The 13,282-nt window shown below is 40.5% G+C and overlaps 1 protein-coding gene across 1 annotated transcript in view; it reads left to right on the top strand.

Annotated features, from left to right (window-relative positions):
* LOC106821271 (IDLSRF-like peptide) overlaps window positions 1–13,282 on the top strand; it is a 58,513-nt gene that overhangs the window by 24,120 nt on the left and 21,111 nt on the right. The window contains exons 2-3 of the mRNA XM_014826013.1: window positions 1,174–1,364; window positions 12,406–12,534. Coding sequence (XP_014681499.1) covers window positions 1,174–1,364; window positions 12,406–12,534 — 320 coding nt within the window. The remainder of the gene's footprint in view (window positions 1–1,173; window positions 1,365–12,405; window positions 12,535–13,282) is intronic.

The following is a 13,282-nucleotide window of genomic DNA, read 5'->3' as shown; positions in this document are numbered from 1 at the left end:
ATGGATGGATGGATGGATGGATGGATGGATGGATGGATGGATGGATGGATGGATGGATGGATAGATGGATGGATGGGTGGATGGATGCATTAATGGGTGGTTGGGTGTGTGGATTGGGTAGATTTTATTTGTAGATATAGTTATGGATAAACACGTAGCTCTAAATATGAATATTGATTTGCAGATATTTAAATTTACATTTTTGCAGCGTGAGATTTAGATGGAATTATTAGGCAGTGATCAAATGTTTTGCCTTTTATTTTTACATAAACCATGACATTGTTTCATATTTTCTATATCCCTCGTGTTGATATGATTTAAACGAAATGCGTGTTTAACCTAATCAGCTTCCATGTTGTGTCCTTGGCATCTCATGCATTTTTTTCTAGCATGCTATTTCCATCGATGGTCACTAAAAATATAAATTAATAGCTAGGTTATTCGTGAAAGCATAACCGCCCATCTTAACACACGCAATCGACGCGCGTTATGGGTTCCATTAGCGTGATAGTGAGAGCCTTGCATAATTGAATTAGTGACGAGGCAGTTAATAGTTTACTGATTGGGTTCGTTTCGCTGTTCACGGTGATATATTTTTTTGGGGAGAGGGGGGAGGGTTCAATGGTTTGTCGTAAGATATGGATATGCTAAAACCATTGTTATCATGCACGATACGCAACTACACGCATTGCACGAATTCATTCATTCTTCTAATTATGATAAGAGTGATTCACAATCAGTCAAGGAAAATATATTGAAGAAATTTTGTCGTTTCTGCGGCTCATAATAGAGATATATACCACGATTAATCATTGCTTTCCGCACGCAAATGTGTTATGCTCTTAATTTTCCTGAAAGGATGTAGCCAAACTAAAGCAATTAAATTCGCAAATTGCATGCAAGGCAAAATAACGCGCTAGCGTTTTTTTACACGATGATTAATATTATCAAAACGTCATTGCGAGCGCATCTCGTCATTACGACGATCAATGTCGCATTGCCGATGTGGTTAGTGGCGAAAGCAGCTCTAACGCCACTCCAGCCCCGACTCACCCCTACACAGCGACATCATTTTACTGCGGCGGTGGCGCACGAGATAGCTGCTGGACGCGAACTCATCGACGCGACGTCGCGCACTCGCTAACTGCATTTCTCTCTCGAATTTGTTTTCAGTAATTTCATCAAGCCGGCGATGCAAAGCGGAGTGGTATTCGGTTTGCTTCTGCTCGTCACAACAGCGAACGCCATCGATCTAGGCCGCCTCTACCACCACCGCAACGGCATCGCCAAGAAGTCCTTCGACAACCTATTGAACATGTATCGGCAGTCGTACGCGGAGGGCAAGCGCGGCGATGGAACGTTTGGTAGGCATTTAGCTTAGGATCAATAAAAAGAAATGTGTGCCAACGAATTGCAAACCAACAGCCGTTGAAAACTGCAATTAGCTAAGAGGCAATCGCGTGCATCGCAAAGGGGAAAAGTAAGCATGCACTTTGCTATCTTTTTGTCGTGCTCACGCAATAATTATCGAGTTCATTGACGGTTTATTAGCGACAACGGCTCCATCTACGAGTATACACACGCATCCCGTTGATCGTCGCAAGATATGCCCGCTTTTTACGATAACATTCTCTATTATCCACTCCTGATATCATGCACACTACTTTCCCTTGTGAAACCACTGAACAATGACATTGTGAACAATATTACCTGCGTGCAACGTGTTATTTTATAACACACGTTACACAAACATTACACAACCAATGTATATATATATATATATATATATATTATATATTTATATTAAAATTGGCCTGAAATTTTTTATAACGAATGTCGAGCAATACGCTTGGCCATTGTCGACCATATTTCATGCGTTTGTCTTTTTCCTGTCAGCATAAATATATATGCGTATTGTGTATGTTACGTGGTTCTGTGTTTGAGTTTAGTGTGCGCTGTGTGTGTGTGTGTGTGTGTGCGTGCGTGCGTGCGTGCGTACGTACGTACGTACGTGCGTGCGCTCGCGTGTCTGCGTAAGAAAGTCAGGGCAAAAATGAGAGCGGGAGGCAGAAGGAAGGTTAGTGCAAACAAAGATGCAGAACGGGGGAGAGTGACAGGGAGAGGGAGAAAGTGACAGGGAGAGTGAGAGAGAGAGAGACAGAGACAGAGAGAGAGAGATAGAGAGAGAAAGAGAGAGAGAATGAATAGATTTCGGACTCACTCCTATAAGACGACCCACATCGCTACTCGCTAAGTGAGATGGGATCTCTACACGTCGCTAGGCAAGACGCATGTCATAGTATTGGCATGTGGGATTACAGAAACGCATTTTAGCCTCCCGCTGCAGCCTCGTGTATTTTATTTGGGATTTTTTGCGCCTTTCGTGTGTCACTGAAAGCTGACTATGTGGTCTTTGTTTATATCAACAGCGGACACTCGTACAATATTTGTAACCAAACTAATTTTAACGGCCACGGAGATACGTTTTGACGTTAACCTGTGAGTCAATGTCCGAGTATTTAGTCGAGAGATCACACCAGCATTCGGATCGTTGTACAGAGATGTCGCGTATTACGCGCACTTCAACGTCATAAAACGAATGTACAGCGACTAGCGTTCGGAAGACGTGTAAATGATAATTCGTTAACAATGCGAATATTTCGTTCTTCCATCCCTCTCGGACTATCCCTCTGTCAATGCAGTCTTTTCTGTAAGGATTAAATCTACCTTATAGGCGATATGCCGCGCAGAAACGAGTTCTTGCGGACACGTTCATGGAAGCGGATGTCTTTCACGTAGGTCTAACTGGTTCGGGGTAATCACGTGAACCAATAAGAGAAAGCGGAGCCATGTCAGACATCTTACCTACGTATAGTGTCACGTGATTTACTTACACTACTACACAGATAATACTGGATTCAATATTTATATATCTAGCATTAAGAGTGAATAAAAACTAATCTGTTTTTTTACTCCTACTATTATGCACATGCCAACTTTATGCCGGTCTATTCCGTATAGAATAATATCTGCTGCTGAGTATGTTGAGTATAACGATGTATCGTGACAGAGAACTCGTCTGTATCGTACTTTTTCACGGTTTTCAAGATTATAGCACATATTTAAACGGATATACAAAATATATAATCTTGTTCTCTTATATATTACATCTAGGCTTATTCCTAAGAGCCTAGGTGTTGATAAAACCGCAACTTTTGTACAAATTCTAGAGATCGCGTAAGAGCTACTCCTTCCGTCGAAAGTACTCTCGATCATCCTGCGTTACTTAATTTTACATTCAAGGATCACAAACAGATGTAAAAAATCATGATTACATTACTTCGGTATCATTCTTTACTCGACTTTGAATGCAATCACAATGCTTATTGTGAACTTTACTGAACCCGCCCTACCTTCACAGCATATTTCCTTACACCTAATGCGTCTTTACAGTCCCGACTGTTGGTAGATACTAGTTGTGTATAGTGCTACTAATCCAACGTCAGCAAATAGAACGCACGCACAAACATGTAATGTTCGGCCTAATTACTGTATATCGGCTGCCTTGGCTTCATTACGTTTATATGCGTAGCATTTTAGACCTGTTCAATGACGGTGCCTGAGGTATTAATTGGCAGACAGGCAATTCCTATTAAGCGGTTGCTCTGGCGCATTTTATCCGCTAATCATATTCCTTACTAGGAATGCGGATTCAGGTAGCAGCCGAATGCCACGATCGCAGACAGGTGTCTGTACATGGAGAAACGTAGGCTTGCCGCATTAGCGCTTATCGTGTAATACATAATATACATGGCGTTTTGACGGATGAAGCGTCATGTAGGTTGACCACGCACCGAGGGAGCGTGAAATTCCTCCCCTCGCTCCCGTGTAGTATGCTGTGTGTGTTGTGTGTGTGTGTGTGTGTGTGTGTGTGTGTGTGTGTGTGTGTGTGTGTGTGGCGTGCGGCGTGCGTGTGTTGGTGTGTGGCACAGCACCGTGACGCGGCCGCCACGACACAGACAGCAGACAGCCGAAAATGCGGCCGAGAAATATCCCGAGCCGGGCGAACGAACTTCAATCGATGCGTATGACAACTACCAACTAAGCTCGACACTATCTAGAAACCCTGAGCGAAGCAGTATCGACATGTATCTGATAACCGGCCCGGGACGTCCGACCCGACAGTTACACGACTTATCATACACTCTCTGTATGCAGCAACCGTGTCACGCCAATCAGTTATAATACGCGAACCGGACTCACCATACCGATAGGCCACCAGTGTGGTGTGTGTGTGTGTGTGTGGTGTGGTGTGTGTGCATGTGTGTGTGTGGTGTGTGTGGGTGTGTGTGTAGTGTGTGTGTATGTGTGTGTGTGTGGTGTGATGGGGAGGCAGCGTGTCGCAGCAGTGCATGTTATACGTGTTCGAAAATTACGTTCGGATGCTGCTGTGCAGCGTCGATACAGGCCGAGCCTCGAAGTACAAGAGCGGACGCCCTCTATTCGTCCGTAATTGCGCTGATAGCAGAGAGAGAGCATGCTGAGCGGCAAGGCTGCTAACGGACACCGAGCGACCCGCTGAGGCAATAAAATATTGATAGGACAAAAACTTGGCATTTCCGTTCTTCGGTAAAACCCTAATGCCGTTTGCTGTCACCACTGCCGGCCCTATCATTGCGATATTTGCAACGCGAAAACATTGACCGCGTGGTTTTCACACCACGTGGAAAAACAATAATAAAACATACTAAAGCAAATTTCGTTCGCAATACTCTCAGGGCTGACGACTCGCGAGGAGTTCCAGATACACTAGCGCGCCGAGAATCTCCTGTAACTCATTACAGCAACATCAGCAGTAATACGCCGTTGTTTGGTGATCGCGTCCGCTCATCGAACCAATGTTACTGCGTTTCACAATGTTGTTGTTTTTCGTCTGCGCCTGCTGCACTCGTCGCAGGTTCTCGTTTCGACCGACTGGTCGCGCCGCCTCAGCGGCGTTCCTTATGCTTTCTTCACCGCTCTTCTGGGCTTTCTTTCTCCTCCTCTCTGCTCTCCCCTCTTCTTCTGCTTAATATCCCTCCTTCTGCCTCCTGCACTCTCTCTTTCTTCTTCTCTTTCTCTCCCCTTGCCTTCACCTCCCTCTCTCTTATATCTTCTGTTCTCTCGGCTCTCTTCTGCTCGCCCTCCCTGCTTCTCCTCCCTCCCAACTCTTCTCTCTGCTTCTACCCTCTTCTCTTCCTTATTACCACTGTTACATTCAACGAAGACGCTAATAGGCTATCGCGCCTGGAAACTGCGCGCGTTTATCCTGCCCGTACATGGCCCGACCGAGTATTTAAAATTAACAGAAACATTACTTAGATTAGATAATTAAATTACACGGCTCGGGTCAGATAGCGACGACGATGACGACAGATGGACGATGACACGACGAAGACGACGGCCCGGGGCGGCAGATAGATGCCAGATGATAACAACGCCATTATGACTTATCCTTCAAACCCGACAGAACGAATTATATCGTCAACACTAATGTATTCCTAAGATTTGGTTTAATGATGCTTTATGCATCTGCTTCCCCCTCAACTCTAAGCCTTTACCGGCCACTAGCGTAACCCAATAGAGCTTAAGAAGTAATTCTAATAAATAATGCTCAAGACCAACACAGTGCACGCGTGTCTGCATTACCAGTACACACTCTATTCGTGAGTACATTGGCGTGAGCGCCGCAACTGCGTTAATTAGAATCGAAACTAATCTAAATAATTTTGCATGACAACAATCGAACGTTCCCCTAATGAAGCATATTATTAATTCGGCTGCTAGCAAATAACTAGCTGCGCCTTGCTTCTGGCGCTGCCGAGGTAACCGCTGACGCATCAGTGTGGGCCGTCGAGGGCAATTGGTTGTTTCCTCGGCTTAAATGGCCGAATTAAAACTTATATAATTCATCTCGGCGATATCACGCCAATTTTTAGCATTTGAAGTAAAATTTCGTTTTCGCAGTTCGATGTGTATATATTATAAACGTTTAATGAAAGACGTTCATTAATTCATATTACTGCATCATGGCGATGAGGTCGGCACCTGTGTTATCCCGCCACAGAAAGATGCTTTTAATTATAGTTAGTTTGATAAATACCAGAGCCCATCAATTGCTAAATGAACAAATATTTTGTTGGCAGATGTTAAGAAATAAAAGCGCCATGTACGCGTTACACGCGTCATTAATGACCGCATCGTTTTTTCGCCAAAAGATGTCCGAAAAAATGCGTTTTGGATCGGATTGGATCCTAATTTTGCGACTACTCGATTTGTATACACAAGAGCCAACAATCAGTCCACTATTACGATCTTGTTGATGGGATCTTAATGTGTAATCTGAATTACATGCCGTAAGTTAATGGGTTAAAAAGGGTTTGCTTTTTAATTGGAGAACGTTATTGCTTATTATATACCGCATATCTGCGACCAGATATCAAATAATAGTACTTATGTTTATCACGGCAGGTTGTCCACCGCAATCAAAACCTTCAGCTGCCCTGGAATTCGAGAGGTCTGCCTTTCCACTGCAATACATTTGCGATGGGGTCGCCCGATTGATCCCGACGGCTACGATTTGCAAGGCATCAAGTTGATGTACCGCGGATAAGATTAGCAAATGGTTAATAGAGCTGCTTTAATCTTTTTCAAGGCTGGCAGTAATGTTAATAAGAGCTGCCTTCAATCTTTCTGCTCCAAGGCTGACCGCCATTAAATGAATCACTGTTTTATCATTCACAAAACTTTTAAGATCTCAATGCCCCGTATTGCTCATTCACTATTATTAATGGTGTCATTTATTACTATATAAAATGACAATGCACTTTTAGCTATGAACTCAGCTTCGCTACTACTGTGATATGCATACAGTCAGCATTTCATGCCATCGATGTGATCTTGATTAATTTCACTCTTGCTCGGACCACTTTCAACAAGTACTTCTGAAAAATTGTAAAATAGTTGTAGACATATAATCGAAATTCTTCACGATTTCCAAACTATATATATATATATATATACATCTAATAAATATTTTCGTGAATGTGTGTTGTTTGTCTTGTTCCGATGCAAAATCAATACGGATCACTCTTAGAAATCTCAAATGATAATTCAGTAATGGGCAAATTTTCGTTGCGTGAATTTGTCATGGTGCACAATTGGATTGCCTCCCGAAGTCTATCTAAGCCAAAAACGTAGAATAAACAGCAGCGTTAAACGGAAGCGCGCGCCCTGCCAGTACAGGATTCAACGTCAAAACAGTCAAACAGGATCTCAGCTGACATAAACTAAAAATACTGACACTGTAACTAAAAGATACAGTAGATAAATAAATAAGTAGGTACACTAGAAATTAGTCTAGATAGATAGATAGATAGATAGATACGATAGATAGATGGAATAGATAGATAGTAGATAGATAGATAGATAGATACGATAGATAGATAGATAGATAGATAGATAGATAAATAGCATAGATAGATTAAGATAGATAGATAGATAGATAGATAGATATGATAGATAGATAGATAGATAAGATAATAGATACGATAGGATAGATAGCATAGCATAGATAGATAGATAATAGATAGATAGATAGATAGACAGATAAATATATAATATAAATAGATAGCGATATATAAGATAGATGATAGATAGATAGATAGATAATAGATAGATAAATAGATTAGATAGATAAATAAGATGATAGATAGATAGATAGATAAATAGATAAATAGATAGCATAGATAGAATAGATAGATAGATAGATAGAGATAGCATACATACAATTACATCAAATACGATACATAAACTTAAGATAGATAGATAGATGGATAGAGTTGAATTGATCGACATCGGTCGCATCGATATGATAGATAAGGCTAGCATAGATAGTAGATAGAAATAGATAGATGGATATAGATAGACAGATATATAGATAGTAGATAGGTAGATAGGTAGCATAGATAGATAGATAGCATAGACTAACGATAGATAGATAGAAGATAGATAGAACTTAGATAGATAAATACGATAGATAGATAGACCATGGCATATAGATAGACAGATAGATAGTAGGTAGATAGATAGATCAGATAGTAGAGTAAGATAGATAGATAGATTAGCATAGAATTAGATAGATAGATAGATAGCATACATACATTAAATACATACATACCATACATACATACACTCAGCATACGTACATACATACACTACCATAGCATACCCACATACACCTACATACATACACTACGTACCCATACATACATAATACACATACATACATACCATAACCAATACCATCCACCCCATACATACTACATACATAATACATACATACATAACATACATGACATACATACATACACGAATAATACATACAATGTACATAAATACGATTACAATTCACCATCATACATACCATACATTATCATCAGTACATACAGTCACATACATACATTACATATCATACATACATCACCATACATACATACATCACAACATACATACTTACTAAATACATACATACATCACCATAAATCACATACATAAACATACTACATACGGATACATACCATACATAACATACAGTACATTACAAATAATAACATATCATACACACATACATACATAAATACATAGCATACATACATACATAATAACATACATACATACATACAATAACATACTACAATACATAATACATACATACATACATACATACTACATACATACATTACATACATACGATACAATTACATACATACATACATACTACATACATACATAATAATACATACTACATTACATAATACATACATACATACAGTACATCATCATACATTACATACATTACATACATACAAACATACATATCATACCATACATACATACATACATTACATACCATACATTACATACATAACATACAGTACATACTAATACATACATTACATACATACATACATACATACAAACATTACACTACTATACATACATCAATACATACATACATACACATCACACAACACACACAACACACACACACACACCACACACACACCCACCCACACACACACACACACACACAAACACACACACACACACACACACAACACACACACACACACACCACATAATACATTACATAATAACATACATATTTTGGGGTATTTTTCTATCAACAAGTGGTCGATTCAGCCAACTGAGCGCTTCATTTTCCGGGCACGCCGGTGTCCTGCTAGTGTATATATATATATATATATATATATATATATAACCAGAAAGCTACACTAGACTCAGGGTAATTTATTATAAATCAATAGTACGTTGAATCGCAGAACAAGATGCGGCATCACTATTCCTCCCGTGCACTTGACCGCTGACCATTATTATATGTGAAAGCCACAACGAATTTCCTACATGAAAGCATTATCAGGGCATTTACATATCGCATAGGTGTTCCACTAATCAACATTCGCCATTCTCAATCTACGGCTAACTAACCCACGCATCTATTCCCAATGTCACTAGACCATAATGGCTACTCCGCCAGCAGACAACAGGTTCCGAAATCGATGGAAATTACTCCATCACGCAGTTATTGTCTCTAGCAGAGATATCCTACGTGAACACACGTTCACACGCACGCATATATATATATATATATAATTATATATATTATATATCATTAAATCGTTAAATCTGCTGCTCCTCTTATACAGAAGCAAAAGCCATCACCATGCTAAAACCTGGCCAGGATTCGAACCTATTAAGTTCGGCGAGACAATGAAAATCGCAACTGTCCCAACCCTTGTTAGTCCCACACGGGAACGATATTCGTACCACACTATTTTACGAACCAAGCGTTGTTTATGTATGACAGCTTCCATACCCGGAGAGAGATGGGAGAGCCCTTTAAACGTAGTTTAGGGACTTTTTTGCTATTTAGCTTCTTTATGAAACATAGCATGGAATTGCATTAATAACAATGGCATTGTAAAATCTCCACTTTTGATATGAGTGTAGGCAGGTGCGGTGTACAGCGCATGGTGTATACTATATCGTATTAAAAGATAGGCCTGCCTCTGTACCTTAATACCGCCTGCATGCATGTACGTCTGACTGTGAATTATTAATTTAAAGCTTCCGGTGGAAATAAGTTGATCTAATCACGCTCTTAATAATTCACGTTTACGATGTTAACATCGATGAGTAGCTTGATCTGTTGTTTACATCGCCAGCATGTACCGTGACCACCGTGCACGTATATATATATATATATATATATATATATTATATATATATATATATATATATATATATATATATATATAACCAGAAAGCTACACGAGACTCAGGGTAATTTATTATAAATCAATAGTACGTTGAATCGCAGAACAAGATGCGGCATCACTATTCCTCCCGTGCACTTGACCGCTGACCATTATTATATGTGAAAGCCACAACGAATTTCCTACATGAAAGCATTATCAGGGAATTTACATATCGCATAGGTGTTCCACTAATCAACATTCGGCATTCTCAATCTACGGCTAACTGACCCACGCATCTATTCCCAATGTCACTAGACGATAATGGCTACTCCGCCAGCAGACAACAGGTTCCGAAATCCATGGAAATTACTGTCGCAGCAGTGCATGTATACGTGTCGAAAATTACGTCGGATGCTGCTGTGCAGCTGTCGCATACGGCCGAGCCGAAGTCCCAGAGCGGCCGCCTTATTCCGTCCGTAATTGCGCTGATAGCGAGAGAGCATGCTAACGACACCGAGCCGACCGCTGAGGCAATAAATATGTGATAGACAAAACTTGGCATTTCCGCTCGGTAAAACCTAATGCGTTGCTGTCACCACTGCGGTAGCATTGCGATATGCAACGCGAAAACATTGCCGCGTGGTTTTACACCACAGTGGAAAACAATAATAAAACATAATAAAAAAATTTGTTCGCAATACCCTCAGGCTGACGACTCGCCGAGGAGTTCCGATACACTAGCGCGCGAGAATCTCGTAACTATTAGCAACATCAGCAGTAATCGCCGTTGTTGGTGATCGCGTCCGCTCATCGACCATGTACTGCGTTTCAATGTTGTTGTTTTTCGTCTGCGCCTGCTGCACTCGCGCGGTTCTCGTTCGACCGACTGTCGCGCCGCCCCTCAGGCGTTCCTATGTTTCTTCCCGCTATCACTGTTACATTCAACGAAGACGCTAATAGGCTATGGCGATGGAAACTGCGGCGTTATCCTGCCCGTAATGGCCCGACGAGTTTTAAAATTAACAGAAACATTATTAGATTAGAAAATTAAATTACCGGCATCGGTGATAGCGACGACGATGACGACGATGACGATGACGACAACGAAGACGACGGCGGCGGCGATGATGACGATGATAACAACAGCCATTATGACTACCTTCAACCCCGACAGAACGTAATTATTGTCAACACTAATTATTCCTAAAGACGGTTTAATGATGCTTTATGCATTGTTCCCCCTCAACTCTAGCCTTTACCGGCCTGAGCGAAACCCAATAGAGCTTTAAGAAGTAATTTCTACTAAATAATTGCTCAAAGTGCACGCGTGTCTGCATTACCATACACACTCTAGTGAGTACATTGCGTGAGCGCGCAACTGCGTTAATTAGATCGTAAAACTAATCTAAATAATTTGCATGACAACAATCGACCGTTCCCCCTATGAGCAATTATTAATCGGTGTAGCAAATAACCAGGCTGCGCCTTGTCTGGCGTGCCGAGGAACCGACGCATCAGTGTGGGCGTCGGGGGCAATTGGTTGTTTCCTCGGCTTTAAATGCGATTACAAACTTTATAATTCATCTCGGCGATATACGCAATTTTTGCATTTGAAGTAAAATTTGTTCGCAGTTCGATTGTGTTATATTATAAAACTTTAATGAAACGTTCATTATTTATGCATCATGAGCCATGAGGTCGGTGTGTATCCCGCACAAAAGATGTTTTAATTATAGTTAGTTTGATAAATACCAGTGCATCAATGCTAAATGAACAAATATTTTGCTGGCGATGTTAAGAAATAAAGCGCTGTACGCGTTACACGCGTCATTAATGACCGCATCGTTTTTTTTCGCCAAAATGTCGAAAAAAATGCGTTTGGATCGATTGGATCCTAATTTGCGACTATCGATTTGTATACACAAGAGCCCAACAATCAGTCACTATTACGATCTTGTTGATGGGATCTTAATGTGTAACGATTACATGCGTAGTTATGTAAGTTGCTTATTGAGAACGTTATTGCTTATTATATACGCATATCTGGACCAGATATCAAATATCAGTACTATGTTTATCACGGCAGGTTGTCCACCAATCAAACCCTTCAGCTGCCCTGGAAATTCGGAGGTCTGCCTCCCACTGCAATACATTTGCGATGGGTCGCCCGATTGTCCCGACGGCTACGATGAAGGCATCAAGTTGTGTACCGCCGGTAAGTTAGCAAATGTTAATAGAGCTGCTTTAATCTTCTGTTCCAAGGCTGCGCAGTAATGTTAATAGAGCTGCTTTAATCTTCTGCTCCAAGGCTGCGCATTAATGAATCACTGTTTTATCATTCCCAAAACTTTAAGATCATCAATGCCCGTATGCTCATTACTATTATAATGTTGTTCATTTATTACTTGTAAAAGTGACAATGCACTTTTAGCTATAACTCAGTTCCTACTACTGTGATATGCATACAGTCAGCATTTCATGGATCGATGGTGATCTTGATTAATCCACTATGCTCGCACTTCTACAAGATCGTTCTGAAAAATTGAAAATAGTAGTAGCATATAATCGAAATTTTCACGTTCCAAATATATATATATATACATCTAATAAATATTTGTGAATGTGTGTCTGTTTGTCTGTTCTCGATGCAAATCAATACGGATCACTCTAGAAATCTCAAAGATATTCAGTAAGGGAAAATTTTGGTGCTGAATGTCATGGGCAAATTGGATTTGACCTCCGAAGTTATCTAAGCCAAAAAACGAGAATAAACAGCAGCGTTAAACAAGCGCGCCCCTGCCGCAACAGGATTCAAGTCAAAACAGTCCAAACAGGATTCAGCTGACACTAAACTAAAGATACTGACACTGTAACTAAAGATACAGTAGATAAATAAATAAGTAGGTACATAGATAGTTAGATAGATAGATAGATAGATAGATAGATAGATAGATAGATAGATA

Source organism: Priapulus caudatus, unplaced genomic scaffold, assembly GCF_000485595.1.
Source record: "Priapulus caudatus unplaced genomic scaffold, Priapulus_caudatus-5.0.1 Scaffold66, whole genome shotgun sequence".
Classification (NCBI taxonomy): Eukaryota; Metazoa; Priapulida; class Priapulimorpha; order Priapulimorphida; family Priapulidae; genus Priapulus; species Priapulus caudatus.
Note: the sequence above shows the minus strand (reverse complement) of the source record. Positions and strands in the feature narration are given on the sequence as shown.